The sequence below is a fragment of the Ochotona princeps genome, chromosome 25 (assembly GCF_030435755.1).
Source record: "Ochotona princeps isolate mOchPri1 chromosome 25, mOchPri1.hap1, whole genome shotgun sequence".
NCBI classification, from domain to species: Eukaryota; Metazoa; Chordata; class Mammalia; order Lagomorpha; family Ochotonidae; genus Ochotona; species Ochotona princeps.
The window spans coordinates 25442350-25465727 of record NC_080856.1 but is presented as its reverse complement, the minus strand read 5'-3'; the positions used below and the strand labels follow the sequence as shown (position 1 = coordinate 25465727).

The following is a 23378-nucleotide window of genomic DNA, read 5'->3' as shown; positions in this document are numbered from 1 at the left end:
ATGTGACTTTTCTAGAAATCACTTCAATCTTCTGCAAGATTTTGTGAAAAACTGCCACCGGTTGTGGCTGAGCCACTGGCTGAGAAGCAGCCGCCACATAGAAGGCATGTGAAGGGCATAGCAGTCAAGGGGGTAAAACCCCTTGCAAGCCTCAGTGTATGGCACTGCCTTCAAGGAACCCCAGTTTAGCTGTGATTTGCATTGAAATAAGAGAGATGGGTTGCATGTCATGCTCCCATCCTCAATCTGGAACATTCCCAGGGTAGGAAGGAGTTGTTGTTAGCTGATGTCATTTTCCCTTGCAGGCCCCTGTGACATTTGATGACATCACAATGTGCTTGCTCCAGGAGGAATGTATGCTGCTGAGTCAGCAGCGGAAGGAGCTCTGTGGCTCTGATAAGCTGGTGGCACCACCGGGTATGGATTCTTAGCAATGTCCCCCACTGTTGGCCTAGATCAGCACCCCCAAACTTACCTTGTGGACTTGTGGCAGAGTTCTCTGTAATCTGACATCCACTCCTGGAATGAATCCCACATCTAACTTGCTTGCATACAAATCACCCACCAGCCTCTCTCTTTTCTGAACCTGAATGAGGCCGGGGGTAGATGGCATAGCAAGGCTAAACCTGGGCACTTCAGATCACCCCAAGGTGTTATGTGAGAAACGTAGCCTGATTCTGTGGTTGGGCGGCGATAACAGCATCAGATTTGAGGGTGGAAATTTGCTCTCCATCCCGGCCTTACCACCAGATACTTGAGCACCTGTGGCTTTATTAAGGCTCAGTTTCCTTAAGATAAAACAGTTTGAAACGTTATGCAAGTATAGGTCATCTCTTTTTCATCTCCCGTTTCCTAGGTGCCCTTTCTCTGCTTCTGTAGGTAGAATTTCTGCACCAAAGACAGGGCTGACTGGATCTGAGCCTGCACCTGTATACATATGTGGTGTTTACTGCTTGCAATTTTTCTTAGAAGTTTTTTTATTCATTTGAGAGGCAGAGCAGCGGGGGCGGGGGAGCAGGAGGTACAGAGACCTTCCATCTGCTGATTAACTCTAACAGCCTGGTCTTGGTCTGGCTTTGCCAGGAGTCAAGGACTTCATCTAGGTCTCCCACATGGATGTCAGGGACCCAAGTACCTGGACCATCTTTCAATGCCTTCCCAGGCACATTAGAGGAACTTGAAGTGCTGGCATAGTGGGCAGTTGTCTCACTGTGCTGCAGTGGTAGCTCCTGCCAGTTGCAGTTTGATCACCACTTACCACACCTTCTTTGTCTCATTTTGGCCATGCAGTGGTGGAAAACATCCTGCCCATTAGCCATGTAAGGCCTGCGAAATCGTTTGGTCTGGCCCTGCCAAGGCAACCACAGGTGGGGCTTAAAATTCAATAATATAACAGGCTCATTTTCCAGTGGATAATTTTGCTTTGTCTGCAAATGATGTTATAAATATTCAAATGGCCCTTGGCAGAATGAAAGTTCTTCGCCTCTACACAGGAGGACCAGTCTTCAGCTGTCTGTGGGTGGAGGAATTAGAGCTGTGATGGGGCTTCCTCCTGTGTCTGCTGCAAAATATTTTAAAATTACTGATTCTTCTAAATCAGAAGTTGCAATGTAGCAACTATGGGTCAAGTTTGGCTCACAGAGTGGAGTTTGGCTTGTTTTGCCTTACTATATTTAACCATTGGGGATTTTCACATAAAAACATGGGTTTCTGGCTTCTCCTGATGAATGGGGCAGTGTGTCAGCCCTGACCCATGTTCCACATGGCAGCCTTACCAAGCTGAGGAGCCACTGTCCCCTGTACACAGGATTAAAGTCTCGAGGTTGCCAGAGCCCCCAGGGCTGGCTGTGTGCCCTCACTTCCATGGCCAGCCTGGCCTCCATCATCATTTGCGCTTATGGTCTCTTGTGTGAACCAGGTGCTTGCAGGCCGTTTAACCTTGCTTACACCCTTCATCGGATTCTCCCAGGGGTCACAGGTACCTGAGTTTCTAAGCACCCCGATTCCTGCTTTCCTCCCATCGGTTTACGGTACTGAGAAGTCTCAGAGCACTTCTCAGCAGAGACACCTGCGACGCAGCCTCATCCAGCTTTCCCTCGTCCCTGATCCAGGACCAACTGCTGCCAACCCCGAGCTGCTCTGTAAGTTTGAGCAGGAGCCAGAGCCATGGCTTGAAGATGTCCAGGGCCAGAGCTGCATCCTGGAGCATCACCCAGGTGAGTGTGGCCCTGCACCTGGAGGCAGGGCTCAGCTGGTAAGGGATCCCACTCCTGTTCTTAGCCTCCCTGTGTTCTGTCCATGTGTGCAGTCGGTGCTGCTCTTCCCTGAACATACCTGCTTGCTCCCCTGCGTCCCCATATCATTCTACAACATCCCATCTGCCTTTCTTGATTTCTGCCCGAGAGCAGACACTTAGTTCTGTGTGTTCCAAGAAGGCTTATCGCAGTTTACTAATGTATTCTCTGTGTCTAGAACAATGCCTGGCACACAGTCATTGCACAGTAGACCATGAATGAGCCAAGAGCCTCCTGTTTAGTGTAGGGATTTGTCCTCCTTGAGTTCTCCTGCTCAGGACCAGCTTGGCTGGGCCAGGCCACGTGGCAGCTCCTTACTGCGTGATGATCAAGTTGACCCAGTCACTGCTGTGTGTAGATTGAATCACACGTGACTTCTCCCCGATGGACCAGAAGGAACCCATAATAAAGTGCTGTAGAAACTGATTTCTTTGGTCTCATATCTTCCCAGTTGGTTCTTCATTTTGAGCCTATCAACTCTGTGTGTGCCTTGGCCCCTGGGCACAGGGAGTTAACTAGAGTTACCAGAAATGGCCCCACGGGAGTTATACACATATGTAGTGTGTTTATCTAAAGAGTGAAGAAACTTTTGATTTGAAGAAGAAAAATCTTTTCCTTTTTTAAAGATTTATTATTATTGGAAAGCCGGATATACAGAGAGGAGGAGAGACAGAGAGGAAGATCTTCCATCCGATGATTCACTCCCCAAGTGAGCTGCAACGGCCGGGGCGCGCCAATCCAAAGCTGGGAACCAGGAACCTCTTCCGGGTCTCCCACGTGGGTGCAGGGTCCCAAAGCTTTGGGCCATCCTCGACTGCTTTCCCAGGCCACAAGCAGGGAGCTGGATGGGAAGTGGAGCTGCCAGGATTAGAACCGGTGCCCATATGGGATCCTGGTGCGTTCAAGGCGAGGACTTTAACTGCTAGGGCACGCTGCCGGGCCCAAGAAAAATCTTAATAAGGTCCAGAGCAATTTTTACCTTTTTAAAGTATTTGATGTAAGTGAAGAATTAAATTTGAGGTTGTCTTGAAGGCTGGCTCAGTGTCACTGAAAAATAGAAGGAGCTCGAGGAAATCTAAGGACCCAGATACCCAGGAGACAGGTAGCTCTCTTCTCCTGAATGGACTTCAGCAACATGTGGGGGCCGCTGTCTGTGAGGCTTCGTCCAGAAGGTTCGTGCTGAGCAAGGACAGTGTCCAGGGGCCTTACTGAGCTTTTCAATCTTATGCTGTATGGCCTTCATGCATTATCTGTAAGGAACTTGTGAACCCCTTGACACTGATGTTAGGTTGCACAAATCACATTGCAAAGAATTCCTTTTGGCCAGATAGCTGCAAAGCTTGTACAAGGAGAGAGAGAAAACGAGAGAGTGAGAGTTTATTTAAAGTCCTCTCTCTATTATGAGGTAAGATGGGCCTTGGGAGCCAGGAGGACTGAAAGAAGAGAATTGGGAGGGAGGCTGGACCCTGTCGGCAAGGAGTGTCATCTGCCACCCTTTGTGTTTGCGGGAGCTGCGAGCCTCTGTAGGATTCCAGAACAAATGCCACCTTTTTCTTTTACAGGAAAAATCCAGACGGGCTACCCGGAAGAAACAGACGTGCAGAGTGCTGCCAAGGAGAGTGGGCAGTGCCTGCCTCCCCAGAAGAGGGCCTGCCTTACCCACTGCAGTCCGGAGGCAGACTGGGCAGGAAGAAGCAAGAAACCCCTGAGGCCCCGATCGATCCAGAAGTCTTGGTTTACACAGTTTCCCTGGCTGATCATGAATGTGGAGCAGACGGCTCTGTTCTGCTCAGCTTGCCGAGAGTATCCATCCGCCAGGGATAAGCGATCGAGGTTAATAGAAGGTTATACGGGACCCTTCAAGGTGGAGACACTCAAATACCACGCCAAGAGCAAAGCCCACATGCTCTGTGTCAACGCCTTGGCTGCCAAGGACCCCACCTGGGCAGCCCGTTTCCAGAGCATCCCAGACGCATCTGGAGACGGCCTAGCCAGCCCGGAGCACCTCTCCAGTGCGGATTATCCCGTGTTCTGCCCGTTGGGGCCTCTGGGAGACCTCAAAGGCATGATGGAACTCCTGCCCAGCTCCAGAGCGGAACTGGAGGACCCCGGGGAGAATGGAGCAATGCCTGGGTTGTATCTAGACTGCATTAAAAACCTGGGGCCAAAAGAAATCTCCAACGATACCAACAGCTCCTCAGACCTTAACATTGCTGTTGAATTGTGCAGTCAGGTAATGATGGAGGACTCCATGTATTGTAAAACGATGATGAAAAACAGGGATAACAGTGATACTCATGACTCATGTAATGTAATCATAAGCTAACCTGCTTCTAATATACTAGGCATCGCTTTAAGTACTTTGCATGCATTATCTCATTGAATTCAGGCAACAGCTCTGTTATCATCCTCTCTTCTCAGCTAACGACATGTAATTAATAGGACGGAGCATTTACTTTCTGATATAAAGGGTTACATCTAAATCCCAAAGAATTAGAAAACCCCAAAATAATCAACAAGTGCAACACAATTTTAGAACTCTTCAATGAGGGTGTTTTTTTTTTTTTTTTTTTTTTTTTTTTTTTTTTATTGGCAAGGCAGATATACAGACAGAAAGAGAGGCAGAGAGAAAGGTCTTCCATCTGCTGGTTCACTCCCCAAGTGTCCACACGCCAGAGCTGAGCCTATCCAAAGCCAGGAGCCAGGAGCTTCTTCCAGGTCTCCCACATGTGTGCAGGGTCGCACGGCTTTGGGTCATCTGCTGCTGCTTTCCCAGGCCGTTAGCAGGGAGCTGGATGGGAAGTTCATTGGGATATGAACTAGCGCCCATATGGGATCTTAGTGGATGCAAGCTGAGGATGTAGCCACTAGGCTATTGTTCCATGCCCAAGAGTTTTTTTGTTTTTTGTTTAATTTTTAATTTTAGCTTGAAAACTTTGGAGTGGCCTAGCACTTTTAAACCACAGAAAGTTTTGTCGCATGTGCTTGAGATCATGTCTACCCATGACTGTGCGGCTGCTGGACAAGTGCTGTTAGACTCACCTTGGTGGGAGGAGACAGACTGCGTCCCAGGTGGCTCTGCCGAGAAGTGCTCTGAGACAGGTGTGCAGTCCAGGCGCTTCTGCCGGCCAGGCTGGACTCCACCCCCAGCCCTTGACCTCCCCCTTCCCCACCTAGGTGATCAGCTGGGGCTTCTCTCCTGCTCCCACTGCACTTCCAGCTTTGTTGGAGCCTAAAGCCTAAAGACTGATTTTATAATTAACCAGCTGTTTGGGGAGTTGGTACCGCTCCTGCCCGGGTCCGTTTTCTGTTATAGCCGAACACTAGAGATGGGGGCAGTTCATCAGGAAAGAAGTCCTTTTGTGGCTGGTGGTTCTGGAAGCCAGGAAGCCCAAGGATAGGGCTCACCAGGAGGATCCCGTGCTGCTGCAACTTGCAATGCACAGTGAAAGGGCACGTGAGCGTATGCAGGAGAGGTGAACCCTGGGGAGACCTTGCTTGTGTCAGTTGGATCTTGCAGGGACTAAGCCCATCTCACCCGTGAGGAAGCCACTCCCCTCTAAGTCATTGATCTTCCTTATCAACCCAGTTGCCTCTCACAGGCTCCAGCTCCCCATGCCACCACAGTGGCAGTCACATTCCAGGATGAGTGTTACAGGGAAAAACCGTGACCACACCAGCTGGGTTCACTGGGATCTTTAGTGAAAAGCCTTCCCCATGTCTCACATACTGCATGTAAATGGGATTTTACTACTGATAATTTTTTGTGCTGCCTCTGAGTCTGATGAGAAGCTATCAGATGTTCTTTGTAAGTAGGCATTCGGACTGAGATTGCAAAATCCAGAAAAACAGCAATGCTCGTTCCTCTTCATAATCCTTGAGTACCTCTTAGTATCAGAAGCTACTAAACAGATCTAACCTTTAATCATCTGACGTGCTCTGGCAGTGAGGCATGTGTCCGTCTGGCTCTTGGACATTCTAGTTCCTTCTTCCTCTGCCCCCTCTTCTTCCTTTCCATCCTGCTGGGAGGACTTGGCAGGCTGTGCTCAAGACAGATGTGTGGACAGCGTCGTTCCAGGGTGCAGTCAGAGGCTCCATGGAGGTGCCGGTTCTTCCCCGGGCAAGCCTGGGGTCTGACTGGGACCTGTTGCTGAGTGTCCCAGGACAAAGAGGTCCTAAGGAGGCCCCCGAAAGTCACCCCCCAGGCATCTGTCTCCCGAGGCGTGCTGAGTGATTGCTGCTCTTTGTTGCAGGACCCTCCGGAAGAGGGGCTGTTGGAGGAGCTTCCGGTGGTCTTTGAGGAGCTTCCGGTGGTGTTTGAGGATGTGGCAGTGTATTTCACCCAGGAAGAGTGGGGCATGCTAGACAAGCGGCAGAAGGAGCTGTACAGAGACGTGATGCGGATGAATTATGAGCTGTTGGCCTCCCTGGGTAAAGATTCACGTAGACTTTTTCATGCCGCTGCCATGTGACATGGGAAACCTGCAGAGCGGCTGTGGCTTGTGGAGCTCTCTGCACTTCTGTCCCCTCCCTGAGCACAGGGAGAGTGATGAGATCTTCCAGTCCCAGAGCTCTCCCTACTCTGCAGTAACACTGTCAGTCCCTTCACCTATCCTCCATCAACACTGACTGTGTGCCTTCATGCCAGAAGGGCACGAGGGAACTGAGGTGTCTACCTTTAAGAGGAGAACAGGGTTGTGGGAGAGACAGGTGTTTGGATAAAAAGTACAAAATAGTGCAAGCTTCCCTAAAAAGCTTCAGGAAGAGTGTCCTAGGCTGCTGAAGAGTGGTGAGTGCAGCCTGCCGGGTGTTGGAGGAGGGATCAGTTCATTGTTGTCACTGAGGGTGAGCTGTCTGAGCAAGGTTTAAAACCAAGTGGAGCAGGTGGAGGAAGGGCATCTGGGCATGATGGAGGGAGGGTATGGCCTGGCCAGGCCTCCCAGGGGGTCTTCCCTCCCTGTGGGTGCAGCTCAGCCCCTCCGTCTCACCCAGCTGGCCGCGGGGCCTGGCAGCCTTTGGCGTGAGGACCCACAGGTGTGAACTTTGGAGAATTTTGAAGGTAGCCGTGGTTATCACTCTCAGAAGAAGCGTTCTCTTCTGCATCTCTTTCTTCTCTCTGCTTCTTTCTGGACAGCCCTCAGGTTCTTCTGCAGCATCAAAACCGAAGCCCAGGTTTTCATCCTGTGACATTTGTGCTTGTCTGTCTTTGACAAGTGTGTTGTGATGGAAGGCTGTGGGACAAGCCACCTTCCCTAACAGGGATGCCAGTAGCCAGCTGGACCGTGACTTCCGCAGGACACTTGGGCATGGAGGACTTTCACAGAGCGCTGTGGCTGCTCTTGTGCAGAAAGGCAGCAGGAACCGGGGAAGGCTCGTTGGTGAAAGCACAGCCCCGGTTCCAGAGAGCTGGGGCTTCTTTTGAAGGAAGCAGCAGCTCTGCTGCAGTGAGCGCTCGGGAGCCGCTGCGGTTCATTTTCGTGAAAAGAACGTGTCGGTCAAGTGGGTGTTCATGCCAACTGGGATGGGGACCACCAGCTGTCATCCTTGAACCTGACCCCAGGTTAAAGAGATTTTCATGCCTGAGATAGTAAATCTTTCTAAGGAGCCTATAGGCTGCTAACCAGGGCCTGGCAGAGGTGATTTGGGTGGTTTAAAGGATTTTTTTTTGAAAGGGATCCAGTCCATATTATGGATATAAAATGGTGTTAAAACAGTAGAAATTCTCTAATTGTTATTTTTATTTCAGCAAGTTTTTAAATCACATTTTAATCTCTCCTGTGACAATAGTTTGAAAATGAAATATTCTGCTTATTTTTTAGAAACTATTTATTTTTGTAAGCGAAGTCCTTAGTCTGCACTCAAGTTGTTTAAAAAAAAAAAACTTAAATCCAAGACAAGCCTTTAAATTTTTTCCATCCATTTATTAGTATCTCTTATATTTTATGTCAAAATTTTGTGCTTTGCCTATGGAGATGTTATAGGAATCCTCTCTGTTTCCTTTCTGGAAAGGTCCTACATCTGAACCAGTCCAGGTGGGGTTGGCTGTTGACAGGCGTCTGTCAGGTGCTGGTCTGTTGTTGAGCGTGCCACCTGCCTTCTGTCCTGTCCTTAAGCCACTCCTCCAAGCAGGGACTAGTTCCCCCTTCTCCCTGTTATTTAGCTAGTAATGCAATGACTCTTCATATTCTGTCCAGTAAAATACCTGCTATCTAAATGTTTATTACTAATTGGGCTCCTCTTCTTTCTGTTTCAAGATTTGTGCTGTTCCTGTTGCTGATACTAAAATAGAGTAACAAGTAGGAGGCTATTTAATATCTCCAATAATACACAAATTAAAAAGCTGCGAGTCTTTTTTTCTGCCCTTATTCTGCAATTCTTCAAGATGACTCCAAAGTTTGGCCTGGCTCCCTCAGACCTTCTCTGTATGTAGGCCGCTGTTAGCTCTGTTGTCTCAGTAGGAACTGGATGGAGGAGAGATTGACTGTTTGGGGTTGGGCAGGTTGTAGCAACTCCAGCTTAGCACAGGCTTGGCTTTCTGTGTTCCTCTCTGACTCTGTTCCAAGTATCAGTGTGTTCATGTTGTAGGTTTCCTTTTGCTCCAATCATTGGAGGAAATCCAGCTAATTCTCTCATGACTTTTTAAAAGATTGATTTATTTTTACTGGAAAGGCAAATCTACAGAGAGAAGGCGAGACAGAGAGAAAGATCTTCCATTCACTGGTTCACTCGTCAGGTGGCTGCAGTGGTTGGAGCTGAGCTGATCAGAAGCCAGGAGCCTCTTCCAGGTCTCCCATATCTCCCACTGTTTTGTTTTTTTTTTTTTTTAACCAGGGCTTAAAACTGAAAATGCAGAGTTACAACTGAAAAAAAAATCTTGGAAAGATCTGTACCTGTTTTTAAATAGATAGACTCAATTGGACGCAGAAAGATTTGATATTAATTTCTGGAAGTAACACTGCATAGATGAAGCTTGTGAATAGATGTGTTTCTAGGTAATATCTGCTTATCTAGTACATTTGCCTTGACTTTGCCAGGTGTCTTACCAATAGGGCTGGAACTGGGGAGGAAAGCTTTGGTTGTGCGGAAGAGGAAGATGGCTTGGTTCTAGTTCTGATGTGTTCCATTTCATCCTTTCTGACTTTTCTTCATTTTTGTACTTCAGAACTCTGCTTCCAGACTTTGGCCATGTTCAGTATGGTCTCTTGCTTCCCTTCAAAAAGGATCTAGAAGTCCCAGGGACATTGCACTGTGAGAGAGTAATTTTTACAGGTAGCAGAAACAGACACGTCAGCCAAGGGAGAGTGGGTGCCTTCTGTTCTCGTTAGTAAAGGTATCGTTGGCTGAGTGTTCCTGTCGCTTCTGTCAGGTGGACAGGGAAAGTCCTTCAGATAACTCACATAGCAGGAGCAAGAAGCTGTAACACTAAATGGAAGTCAAAATTGAGCTTGAGGGCCTGGAAGGGAGATTTCACTCAGGGGATGTCCAGGAGGCAGGCTTCTCCACGGCAGGTGTACCAGAGCTCCTTGTCACTGCAGTGAAGTACCAGGTACAAGCTACTTACAGAGGAAACAGGTTCATTCAACTCACAGTCCTGGAAGGCTAAAGACCAAGCCTGGGCAGATCTGTGGTCAGGACCTCTGGTCAGGACCTAACAATAATGGATAGTATCATGTTGTAGTGGAAATAAGTGAATGACCAAGTAGTCACATTGCCAGACAAGCAGAGAAGGGAGAGGCCAGGCTTGTTGTTTCCTCTGGAAAGATTTTTTTGTTTGAAAGGTGGAGTGACAAGAAGCGAAGATCTTGCATCTACTTGTTTACTGTCCAACGGGTTACAAAAGCCAAGGCTGGTGCAGACTGAAGCCAAGAGCTTGGAACTCCATCCAGGTCCACCCCATGGGTGCCTTCCCAGACATATTAGCAGGCAGCTGGATTGGAATCAGAGTAGCCTAGACTAAACTAGCTTAATGGCTGCACCAAAATACAGCCCCCAGGCTCCCAAGAGCCACCAGATGGTCTCTATGTAAATTCTTCATTCCCTTTGAGTGGTGGACCACTGTGATCCAGGGACTTCCCACTAGGCCCCACCTGTTAAAGGTGCCACAGCACTTCCCAGCACTGTCACCCTGTAAGCCAAGCTGTCAACATTGACCTCTGGGGCACACTCAGCTGTATGTGAACCGTGGCAGTGGATCATAGCGAGGGAAGAACAAGGCTAGGGTAGATTTTTTTAGAATTGATTGATGGCATTGCACCTGCAGGCCTAGGATGTTAGCCTAGGCTGTGCTTTGTGAATGAGGCCATTGTAGAGTCCATGCTCTGCCTTCCTCCACTGCTGAGTCTTTCTCCCCATCATATTTTAGCTGTCTCCCAGATATGTGCCTCCTTGTTTCCAGACGATATATTGACATTATCCTTCCAAGTATGAACTTAGCTGGGTTGCACTCATAAAACAGCTTTGTTCTTTCCCAGGACTACTGATACTTGCCGGCTCTGTGACCTAAATCTAGGGCAAGGCTTACTCCTTTTTGTTTCTTCTTAAGATTTATTTATTTATTGAAAGGACACATTTACAGAGTAAAGAGAGAGAGATCTTCCATCTGCTGGTTCGCTCCCCAAATGGCCACAACAGCCATAGCAGAGCTAATCCAAAATCAGGAGCCAGGAGCCTCCTCCGGGTCTCCCACATGGGTGCAGCGTCCCTAGGCTTTGAGCCATCCTTCACTGCTTTCCCAGGCCATAAACAGGGAGCTGGATGGGAAAGTGGAGCAGCTGAAACTTGAACCAGTGCCCTATATGAGAAGCTGTCACCACAAGTGGAAGATTAATATGCTGCATTGCACTGGCTCTTTTATTTTTTAAAGATGTACGGATTATTCAGAAGGCCAAATGACAGAGAGGGAGAGAGAGAGAGAGATCTTCCATTCCTTAGTTTATTTCCCAAACACCTGTGACAGCCAGGGCTGGGCCAGGGCCCAGGAACTTGGACCATCTTCTACTACTTTCCCAGCACATTAGCAGGAGCATAGGTTTTGAAAGCAGAGCAGCCAAGACTCGAACTGGTACTCAGTATGGAATGCCAGCATTGCAATCAGCAGCCTAACCCTCTGTGCTGTAATACTGCCTCCATTTCAGGCAGTCCAGGCTAGAGGCGTGCCAGTCACGTCCACCCTTACCTGGAGGCTTTGGGGGACAGTCACCCTAAGGTCAGGGACGGTGTCGGGGAAGAATTCAGTTTTTGTGGCCATAGAATTGAGGGTGCTGTTGGCCCACAGTCAGTCTCAGGTGCTGGATGCTGCTCCCAGGTCCCTCCTCAGGCGAGCAGCAGGGCCCCAAATCATCTTGTCCTTAGAAGCCCTGATATCTGTACCTACTGCTAAACTGAGGGCACTTGGCTTGTAAAGGGCGTTTGCGGTGAGGTCAGATCCACCGTGCAGATGGCCTTCCTGTGCCATTTCATGTGAGACCACAGGAGTAATGTGTCATCGTGTTCACAAATTTCACCTTCACTCCGAGGGGCGGGATTAGGCAAGGGTGAGTGTCCTGTGGGCTGTTGGAATCCTGCCTGCCACCTATGAAAATGTCCTTGGATAATACGGAGTCTTTAAGGATAAGGAGTACGAAAACAGCTTTCTCTCAGACCGTTTGGAAAACCGTGCGTGTTCATATCCGATACGTACATGCAGAAAGAAGCTGTGTGTGCGTGAGCTCTTTGATGTGGTAAGGCAAACAGGACCAAATGTGAATGGTTGAGCATCCTTGTACTGTCACTGAGACCCTTCTCTAGGCTTGGGATTATATGTTTACAAAATGCACCAGAAGAAAGAAAGTTAGGAGACAGAAGTCCAGTCATTGTGTAGGAGTGAAATATCCAGTCTTCACTGAACTCAGAAGAGGAACCTTGCCTTCTCCACAGATCTAGAATCTGTTTGAGGATTTCTGGTGCAAAGTCAGTAGGAACAGGGTGCTGAGTAGAAGAAGGCTTAGACTTACGGGAAGCTTTCGCCTCGTTGCCATGTAACACTGACAGTGGCTGCTCACAGCTGTGTTAGTTCAAGGCTGGTTCTTCTGGTGTGTGTGTGTGTGTGTGTGTGTGTGTGTGGAGGGGGTTCTGCAGTCCTCACTGGGAATTCCAAAGAATCACTGTCTTCTTTGGCAACCTGCCCTGCAGGGACTTCCCTTACAAGGCAGGGTCTTACCTGTAGACAGCCATCACAGAGAATTCCTTCAGGGTGAGCCCATTGTTCCCTGCATGACCCGCACATCTGGACAACACACAGCATGCATTCCAGGCCTGGAATCCTGACCAGCTGCTCAGATCCTGGGAATACCAGTCAGGATTTGGTTCCTAGGAAGCTGAAGGCTAAAGAGCTCATCCCACCTGTTCCCACAGTAGCGGTACAACTCTTTTCAGAAACCTCTCAAATGCCCACTCTACCATCCTTGTCTATCTCAGCCCTGGCCTCCCTCTTGGTGAGGGCCAGGCCATGGCATCAGCTTTCAGGTTCCCCCTCCAGGTGGTGCTTCAGAAGTCTTGCTTTGGAATGGCGACAGGGCTGGGGGGCTCATCGGCATCTGTTTTTTTTGAATCTTCAGCCCAAAAAGACATGTCATCACATCGAAATACCTTGTGGCACATATTCATTGCTCTTCCTGATTTATTGATTTTAGATATTATCTATTGATTCCTACTGTGGAAGATGAAGATATGACCTCTTACCTCACCCCAGGCCCCACTTCTCTTCCTTCCAACTGCTCAGGTATAGCACACTTTTTGGTTGCATCAATACCAGTTACTTGTCTAATTATGATTAGTTATTCACTACCGGATGAAGTGCTGCATTATATTTTCTTCTTTGTAGGATTGTTTTCCTTGGGATTGGTTTTTGTTGCTTTCTTGAATTTCAGTTTTGCTGACTTTCTGTACTCTCAGCAGCTCTTCCCACACCGCCAGGGGAATTATGAAACTCCTCTACAGTCTTTTCCCATCTTGTGATCAATTAGTTCTGTCCTTTTTCTTGAAGTTCCTTTATCAGACCAGCCCTCCTCCAGGCCTGCTGTGCAACAGGGACCTCAGATCTTCCCCATTTCACCCCTACTTCCTTATCTAGCCCTTTTAAAGATTTATCTGTATTTTTATCTGAAAGGCAGATTCCTACAGAGAGACAAGGAGAAAGGGGTCTTCTGTCTTCCGGTTCACTTCCCAAGTGGCTGCTAGGACCAGAGCTGAGTTGATCCAAAGCTGAGAGCCAGGAGCTTCTTCCAGGCCTCCCACGTGGGTACAGGGGCCCAAGGCCTCAGGCCATTTGCTTCTACTTTTCCGGGCCATAAGCTGGATGGGAAGAGGAGCAGCCAGTACACAAATCAATGCCTGTATGGAATGTGGGCACTTGTAGGTAGATGATTAGCCTGCTACATCACTGTATCAGCCCATTGTGGGGTTTTTGTTTTGTTTTGTTTTTAATTGGAAGAATTAGAGACTGAGAGAGAACGAGTTCCTCCATCTGCTGGTTCACTCTCCAAATGGCTCTATGGCCAGAGCTGAGCCAATTTGAAGCTGTAAGCCAAGAGCGTCTTCTGGTTCTCCCATGTGAATGCAGGGATCCAAGCCCTTGGACCTTCCTCTGCTGCTTTCCCAGGCCATGAACAGAGAGCAGTATCTGAAGTGGAGCAACTGGGCTTGAACTGGCTCTGGTATGGGATGCCAGCACTATAGGTATTAGCTCACTATGCCACCATGCCTGCTCCCATTTATGTCTTCATTTTGTTGTTGCACATCTTCTGATAACCCCTTTAAAAAGGGTATAAGGAAGGCCTCTCCAGTTTTTGTTTTTGTTTTGAAGGCTGCGTATCTGAAAATGTCCTTCCTCTACCCTCATGGTTGGTAGCTTTGTTAGGCATAGAATTCCAGGTTGGAAACTGTTTTTCCTCAGCATTTTGAAAGCAGTGTTCTTCTACATTTTACTGGTGCTTTAAGAATATTGCCATTTCTAACCCCAAGTAGTTGAATATGAATCATTTTTTATACAACAAAAAACTTTGGAGATCTGTTTTAGTTTTCTGGAATTTTTAATGATGTGCCTTGATCTGAGTGTTTTCAAAAGTCCTTCATTACAGTACTTGCTACTTCCAGTTTGGGGAAATGTCTTTGTTATTTGTTTTCTGTGATTTCTCCTTACCTATTTTTTTCTTTTCTGTCTTCCAGAAACTGCTACTTGTCATCAACTGCATTTTCTAGAAGGTTCATCCTAGTGTTTTTGTTTGCTTCTCTTTCTGACTTCTGTCATGTTTATATTACTTACTCTTTTTCTTTAAGATTTATTTTATTTTTATTGGAAAGTTAGATATGCAGAGAGAGGAAAGAGAGAGGAAGATTTTCCATCTGATGATTCACTCCGCAAGTAGCCGCAACGACCAGGACTGAGCTGATCCAAAGCCAGGAGCCCAGAGCCTCTTCCAGGTCTCCCACGTGGGTGAAGGGTCCCAAGGCTTTGGGCGGTCCTTGACTGCTTTCCCAGGCCACAAGCAGGGAGCTGGATGGGAAGCAGGGCTGCTGGGATTAGAACCGGCACCCATAAGGGATCCTGGTGCATGTAAGGTGAGAACTTTAGCCACTAGGCTACTGTGTCGGACCTATGCTACTTTCTTAAGAGATGCCCTCAGATTTATTTTTATTTATTTATTATATTTATTTTATTACAAAGTCAGATATACAGAGAGGAGGAGAGACAGAGAGGAAGATCTTCCGTCCGATGATTCACTCCCCAAGTGAGCTTAATGGCCGGTGCTGCGCCGATCTGAAGCCGGGAACCAGGAACCTCTTCCAGGTCTCCCACGTGGGTGAAGGGTCCCAATGCATTGGGCCGTCCTCGACTGCTTTCCCAGGCCACAAGCAGGGAGCTGGATGGAAAGTGGAGCTGCCGGGATTAGAACCGGCGCCCATATGGGATCCTGGTGCGTTCAAGACGAGGACCTCAGCCGCTAGGCCACGCCGCCGGGCCCTATTTTTATTTATTGATCTACCTATCCATCTATCTGAAAGGCAGAGTGACAGAAAAATTAGGAGAAGCTGTCTTCCCTGACAAAGAAAGCTGGGGTGGAAGCAGAATCAGCAGGGCTTGAACCAGCACGCCAGGTTGGGATGCTGGTGTTGCAGAACTAGCTGCTACATCTGCTGTTCCCTCGTGCTGGCCCCTCAGTGTTCTCCAGCAGTCCTGTTTCCTTTGTGGTCTCGTGGACTTGTGTGTCTCTAAGCAATCTTCCAGCTCCTTTCAGGAATCACTGTTGTGACTTTTCTTTCTGGAGGTAACAGTCGTTTTGCTCCCTGTAATCTCTGATTGTTCCAGGTTTGTTTCTCAACTTGAGGCAGTCACTCCCTTTCATTATAGAGGTGTCTTTTACACAGTTATCTCTGGAGTCGTTCCTAGTCAAGCGTAAAACTTCACAACCCTGGCTGGTGGCTCTGCCTTGTAGGGGCTCTTCACAGGGCGAGCTTCCCTGAACGGGGAGAAGCCATGAGCCTGGGGGTCTCATTGAAGAGCCTGCAGAAGGCCCGTAGGACTTCTGGTGGTGAGAGAAGAGGGCCGTTTAGACCAACTCGCTTCTCTTCGTGACACTGCTGGAGGCGTCTGTTGTGTAGTTCTGTGAGTTCTTCTCTTTTTATCTCCTCTCTCCCAAAAATGTGTTAGCGTTTCTACGCTAACATTTTCTTGGACTTGTCTGTTGTTACTCCTTTGCTGTCATTTTTTAGATGTTTTAACAAAGATATGTATCTGTTCAATCTACCACACTTCAATCATGTGTATATTTTTTATTAGTAGTGTGTAGACAAATACAGATAATAAATATAAATATTCTGAAATGATCCGAAAGATGAACGGTCAGTCTCCCTTTTACCTTGCCTTCACTCCCTCCCCAGAAGCAGCCAAGTTACCAGCTGTACTCCTTCTACCCCAACACGTACAAAGGCATGGGAAGAGATAGTGAGGGGTTTTTATTGAAAATAAAGGAAGCAGGGCCCGGCGGCGTGGCCTAGCGGCTAAAGTCCTCGCCTTGAACGCCCCGGGATTCCATATGAGCACTGGTTCTGGTCCCGGCAGCTCCATTTCCCATCCAGATCCCTGCTTGTGGCCTGGGAAAGCAGTCGAGGACGGCCCAACGCTTTGGGACACTGCACCCGCGTGGGAGACCTGGAAGAGGTTCCTGGTTCCCGGCTTCGGATCGGCGCAGCACCGGCCCGTTGCGGCTCACTTGGGGAGTGAAACATTGGATGGAAGATCTTCCTCTCTGTCTCTCCTCCTCTCTGTATATCCGGCTTTCCAATAACAATAAAATCTTAAAAAAAAAATAAAAAGAAAAGAAAGGAAGCAAGGCCTTTGCACATCCCTGTAAAGCACTCATATTTGGAGTAAAAGCTGCAAATCTCCTTCCATCAGATTTCAGATTTTTTTAAAGATTTATTTATTTTATTACAAAGTCAGATATACAGAGAGGAGGAGAGACAGAGAGGAAGATCTTCCTTCCGATGGTTCACTCCCCAGCTGACCGCAATGGCCGGTGCTGAGCTGATCTGAAGCCAGGAGCCAGGAGCTCTTCCAGGTCTCCCATGTGGGTGTAGGGTCCCAAGGCTTTGGGCTGTCCTTGACTGCTTTCCCAGACCCCAAGTGGGGAGCTGGATGGGAAGCAGGGCTGCTGGGATTAGAACCAGCACCCATAGGGGATCCCGGCGTGTTCAAGGTGAGGACTTTAGCTGCTAGGCCACCACGCTGAGCCCAGATTTCAGATTTTATTACCAAATCACCCATGTCCCTGGTCAGCTGGCACGGGGCTGTTATGGATGGCACCTTCTGCTTCTGTGTGGCTTCCTCTTTCATCCCAGCCTTCTCTGTACCTCAGCCCCATCCTTCATCTCTGCCTGTTTTCATCACCCCCCATCCCGGCAAGGGTGCCTTTTGCTAGCTCATGGCTCCCTGGCTGGGCCTCAGAGCTGAGGAAGTGATCTCTTCTGGCCCAGAGCCATGCTGGATGGTCGTGCATACAGTGTGCTGCAGGGTGCCCAGGTTCTGGGGAAGCACGGCATGTCTGGCTCGAGCGGGCTGCTGCACCCGATGGCCAAGAGCAGTGACAATGCCACCACTCTTCATCCCTCCCACAGGGCCTGTGGCCACCAAGCCTGACCTGATCTCCAAGCTGGAACGGAGAAGTGCGCCATGGGTCAAGGACCTGAATGGACCCAAGTTGGGGAAAGACTGCCCTCTAGGTGAGTGTAGACCCACCAAGTGCTGAAGGGCAAATGCAGGAACCCATATAGTGATAGCAAGTCACAGGGCATTAGCTCCGCCTTGCTTATCCTGGACCCCACTGTACATCAGGCCCTGAGTAGAAAAAGAGGAATAAGAACCTCACCCTGCCTTCAATGTCAAGGAGCCTGGGACACTCACTGGGACAGGACAGAAGAGCTGAGCAAGAGTGCAGGTGGGAGCTGCAGCAGCGCTGACAGACACAGGACGAGCTTGTGAAACCAGGTGGCCTCCCTCCTCCCTCTGGGCATTCAGTGAAATCACTGCGAGAATTACATAGTAGCTAGTTGCTACCACGTGTGCTCTGGCACCAGGCTTCTTTCTAAGGCTCTTAAAGCCTACAAACGTTTACCCTCATTTCTTTCTGATCCTCACAAGAGGACCTGAGCCATCTGTTTATTCAGTGTGTCCATGTCAAAATCAAACTAAGATGAAGCTTGTCAGCCTCTGGTGCCATGATTCCAGGGTCGCCATCTGGGTAGAGCGGGAGACTGGCAAAAGACTTAACAGCAACACATCAGGTGGGCTCTCACAGGGGAGCATGGGCAAAAGGCTAAACCATGAGCCAGAGCCATTGCAGAGAGGTATCACATTCATCTCTGCTTTTCATGAGAGGCACTTGCTAAATTTGGTAGTATCTTAGCTAACAGAAGACTGCAGAGTTTGGGACAGCAAAACTAAGCGTATTTTAATTCTCTCCAAAGGGAAAAAGAAAGTGGTGGTTACAGGAGAGATTGACATGCAAGCCTCAGCTTTACAACCTGCATCGCTCCCAGCTCCTTCTGCGGAGATATGTCCCTCCTCCGACTGCAGTGCCAGCCTTTGTGAAGTGGACACAGAGGGTCCCGGGAAGGTCAAGAGGACTTACCGCCCACGGTCCATTCAGAGGTCATGGTTTGGGCAGTTCCCCTGGTTGGTCATTGACCCCAAAGAGACCAAGCTGTTCTGCTCAGTCTGCAAGGAAAGGCCCACTCTGCATGACAAATCGTCTCGGCTGGTCAGAGGTTACACGGGGCCTTTCAAAGTGGAGACGTTAAAATACCACGAGGTCAGCAAAGCACACAAGCTCTGCGTCAACACTGTTGAAATCAGAGATGACGCCCCACAGCCCACCCTGGTCCCAGAGATCTCCAACGACCTCATGGCCAACATGGAGCACTTCTTCCACGCTGCCTACTCCATTGCTTACCACTCGAGGCCGTTGAATGACTTTGAGAAGATTCTGCAGCTCCTGCAGAATACTGGGACCGTGATCTTAGGCAAGTATCGAAACCGCACCGCCTGCACACAGTTCATCAAGTACATCTCTGAGACGCTCAAGAAGGAGATTCTCCATGACATCCGCAAGTCTCCCTGCATGAGCGTGCTGCTGGACAGCTCCACGGACACCTCGGACCAGGCCTGTGTGGGCATTTATATCCGCTACTTGAAGCAGGTAGAGGTAAAAGAGTCCTACATCATGCTGGCCCCCGTCCACAGTGAGACCGTGGATGGATACTTCGAGACCATCGTTTCTGCGCTGGACGAGCTGGACATCCCTTTCCGGAAGCCTGGCTGGATGGTGGGCCTGGGAACCGACGGCTCCAGCATGCTGAGCTGCAAAGGAGGCCTCGTGGAGAGGTTCCAGGAGATCATCCCCCAGCTGCTGCCTGTCCACTGTGTGGCCCACCGGCTGCACCTGTCCGTGGTGGATGCCTGTGGCAGCATCGATCTGGTGAGGAAGTGTGACAGGCACATCCGGACTGTCTTCAAGTTTTATCAGTCCTCAAACAAAAGGCTGAATGAGCTTCAGGCAGGAGCCGCTGCCCTGGAGCAGGAGATCATCCGCCTGAAGGACCTGAATGCTGTCAGGTGGGTGGCCAGCAAGAGGCGCACACTGAATGCGTTCATCACCAGCTGGCCCGCCCTGGCTAGGCACCTGCAGGGCGTGGCAGATGCTGGGGGCCCGAATGGACAGAGGGCCAGGGGCATGCTGAAGCTGATGAAGGGCTTCCATTTCATCAAGTTCTGTCACTTTCTTTTGGACTTCCTAAACATCTATAGGCCCTTGTCTGAGGTGTGCCAGAAAGAGAACGTGCTGATCACAGAGGTGAACTCGACGCTATCACAGGCCTACGTGGCACTGGAGACCCTCCGTGAGGAGGCAGGGCCCCAGGAGGAGGAGTTCAACGCCAACTTCAGGGACGACCAATTGCATGGCATCTTCCTCCAAAGAGTGGAGATGGCAGAGCAGCGGTTCCAGACAGACCGGGAGAGGACGATCCTGATCGGGCTGCAGTACCTCCAGCAAAGGTTTGACACAGACCGGCCCCTGCAGCTCAAGAACATGGAGGTATTTGACACCACGGCCTGGCCAGCTGGGGTGGATCTGGCCAGTTTGGGGAATGATGATATTCTTGCCCTTGCCAAGTATTTCAGGCTCTCCCTTCCCACGGCGTACAGCGAGGATGCACTCCTGGAGGAGTGGCTGGACCTTAAAGCCATTGCCCAAAACCTCCCATTCTCCATTCTGTGCAAAAATGCCCTGGCCCAGCACCAGCGCTTCCCCTTGCTGAGCAAGCTCATGGCCGTGGTGTGCTGTGTGCCCACCTCCAGCTCCTGCTGTGCACGGGGATTCAAGGTCATGAACCGGATCAGGACCGATGAGAGGACCAAGCTGTCCAATGAGGTGCTCAACACGCTCATGATGACGGCGGTGAATGGCGTCGCCGTCGCAGAGTACAACCCCCAGCCCGCCATCCAGCACTGGTACCTGACCTCCTCAGGCCGCCGCTTCAGCCACGTCAATGCCTGTGCCCAGGGGCCAGCCCGCTCCCGTGCCAGTGAGTACAGGCACAGTGCACAGATGTGGGAAAACAGCGAGAGGGGCAGATCTGTCCATCCTGAGCGAGCATTCCGACCAATCAACCCCAAAGAAAACACACCAGCCATTGGGTACTGCAGATTGACAGTGGCTTTCCTCCCTCCCTTCCTTTAATTTTTTTTTTTTTTTGAAAGGCAGGGTTACAGAGAAAGAGCAAAAGAGAGATCTTCCATCCACTGGTTCACTCCCCAAATTGCCACAATAGCTATAGCTGGGTGAACTGGTTTGAGGCCTGGAGTTTCTTCCCTGTCTCCCCCATGGGTACAAGAATCCAAGGACTTGGACCATCTCGTGCTGCTTCTCTAAGCACATTAACAGGAGCTGGATTAGAGGTAGAGCAGCTGAAACTCAAACCAGGGCCCATATGGGATGCTGGTGCTGCAAGTAGAAAGGTAGCCTGCTGAGCCACAGTGCTAGCCTCTTCTTTTTTGAAGATTTATGTATTTTTATTGGAAAGGCAGACATACAGAGAGAAGGAGACACAGAGAGAAAGATCTTCTATCACTTCACTCCCCAAGTGGCCACAATGGCTGGAACTGAGCCAGTCTGAAACTAGGAGCTTGGAGCCTCCTCCTCTCGGTCTCCCACATGCGTGGAGGGTCCCAAGGCTTTGGGCCATCCTCCACTACTCTCCCAGGCCACAGGCAGGGATCTGGATGGGAAGTGGAGTAGCCAGGATTAGAACCAAAACCCATCTGGGATCCTGAGGCATGCAAGGTAAGGACTTTAACTAGACTACCGTGCCAGGCCTGCCCCTTCTTTGTTACAGATTTATGGATTTGGGGGCCAATGCTGTGACATACAAGGTTAGACTGCCACCTGCGGTGCCAGCATCCCATATGGGCATCTACTTTGTACCCCTGTACCCATATGGGAAACCAAGAAGAAGCCCATGGCTTCTGATTTCAGTCAGCCCCAGTCCCAGCTATTGCACTCATTTTGGGGAGTGAAACAGCGGATGAAAATTTCTGTGTAACCGCCTTTCAAATAAACAAACAAATCATTTTAAAAATCATTTGAAAGAAAGACTGTCAGACACATGGAGAGATATAGAAATAGTTCTTCCCATCTGCCAGGTCTGGACCAGGCCAGAGCCAGGAGCCAGGAACTCCATACTGAGGTTCAAGTACTTGGATCATTTGCTGGTTTCCCAGACCCATTAGCAGGATCAGAAGTGGAGCAACGAGGACTTGAACCAGTGCTCTCATGTGGATTCCTGGTGTCACGATCGGCAGCTTAACTTGCTGCACCGTAACTCTGGCCCCAGCATTGGTTTCTCCTGCCATGTAACCATCTCCTTCACTCTGACTCCCTCTCCTTCCTGGCTGCCGAGCCTGACTTCATGAGCAGTGGGCCTGGGTCTCATGGTTGACTGAGTCTCTGCAGGAAGCAGGGTGGCCCTGGAATGAAGCTGAGCAATTTGGCAAAGACAGGAGACTCCTCCCCTGTGAGAGACAGGAAACCCAAGAGGGACGCTTTGGTGGATCTGTCCGCTAGGCACCTGTTGGGTGGGCTGTTCTCAGCATCCAGCGTCATGGGAAAAAAATCACATGACGTGTGCCCTTGAGTAAGTTATCCTACCACAGGGTGGTGGTCCTAGTACACATGAGGAACCAAGCAGACAGCACCCAGACCGTGGGCAGTGATGCCTCTTGCCCAGACAGGCCCTGGAGATGCCTGCAGCTGGATAATTGCCAGCTGTGGGGACCCCTGCTGTACATGATGCGAGCTGTAGGAGCAATGCTGGCCCCTACCCTTGCGATGCACATAGGATACCAGTAACAGCCTGTAATAGTTCCCGCCCCTCCCGTTAGAGCATCAGGGTGTCTCTAGGCATTGCCAGGCACCCCTCGGGGCAAGGGCCAGGGGACAGAGGTTGCCACCCCAGCCTAGGGCACCAGCAAGGACTTCCCTGACCTCTGGGCTGTGGTGCTGTCTTCACCAGACAGCCTGCGGGGACCAACCTAACTATGGGCAGGCATTTTTTATTTACCCACTGTCATTCTCTTTTCTCCTATGCAGGTGCGGGACTCAACAAACAGGAGGTGGGCGTGCGTTGTACCAAGGAATCTGTGACCCAGCAGCTGCCTGTCATGCCCTCCGGGGAGCCAGAGGAGGTGCTGAAGGACTGCGTCCCAGAGCCTCCAGGAGAGTCCTGTCCCCGCATGCCAGCCTAGGAGCCCCTGAGCTAGCCTGAGGGACTACTTGTAGGACAGCCCTCTGCAGAATCGGGACTGCCTCAGGTCTCCCTTTGCAGAGTCTCTCTGTAAAGACAGCAGAAGCCCCTACCTCCAAGAGGCAAGGTAATTGGGCGGTGCACCTCCTGCTGACCTGGGCCCCTCCACAGGCACAGCAGGACCCTCTGTGCACAGATAAGCTGAAAAGGCTCTCATCTCAAGTTTGTTTCTGAGGCGCAGCAGGAAGATTTCACCTTATGTCCTGGTGGCAAGGGGACATCTCCAAGTGGGAGAGACTGTTGGAGGTGGGAGCCTAACAGGGTATCCCAGCCCTCCAGGCACTCCTAGAAAATGTTTCAGAGAGGCCACCCCAGAGCCTTGGTGCAGGTGGCAGGAGGGAGGAAGGTCCCTCCTACCCCAACTTGTTAGGGGTACAAATAACCCTGCTGAAGGGACAGCTGATCTGCCTGCAAGCATTCACGCAGGTCATCATGGTGGGGTCTCTTGCCCTGGCTCCCATGGCAAATCAGGTGGGAAACCCTCATCACACAGTATCTTGCCTTTCACCTGGAACCTGCCTTTAGGGTACCACAAGACACTTTGGACAGAACCCAAGAAAGGTTATCTTCTCACAGCTCCTGGATGGGGGCAGAGCCGGTGCTTTTCCTAGAAGGAATACAGAGTACCAGACCTTCGAGCCGTCGAACTTGACCTATATAGCATGCCAGGCCCATTTCCTTATGGGG

The 23378-nt window shown here is 49.9% G+C and overlaps 1 protein-coding gene across 1 annotated transcript in view; it reads left to right on the top strand.

Moving 5' to 3' along the window:
• ZNF862 (zinc finger protein 862) overlaps positions 1–23378 on the top strand; it is a 28640-nt gene extending 5262 nt beyond the window's left edge. The window contains exons 2-8 of the mRNA XM_058681410.1: positions 306–417; positions 2112–2216; positions 3857–4527; positions 6548–6725; positions 17448–17552; positions 18297–20414; positions 22478–23378. Of these exons, the coding sequence (XP_058537393.1) occupies positions 306–417; positions 2112–2216; positions 3857–4527; positions 6548–6725; positions 17448–17552; positions 18297–20414; positions 22478–22632 (3444 nt within the window). The 3' untranslated portion in view covers positions 22633–23378. The remainder of the gene's footprint in view (positions 1–305; positions 418–2111; positions 2217–3856; positions 4528–6547; positions 6726–17447; positions 17553–18296; positions 20415–22477) is intronic.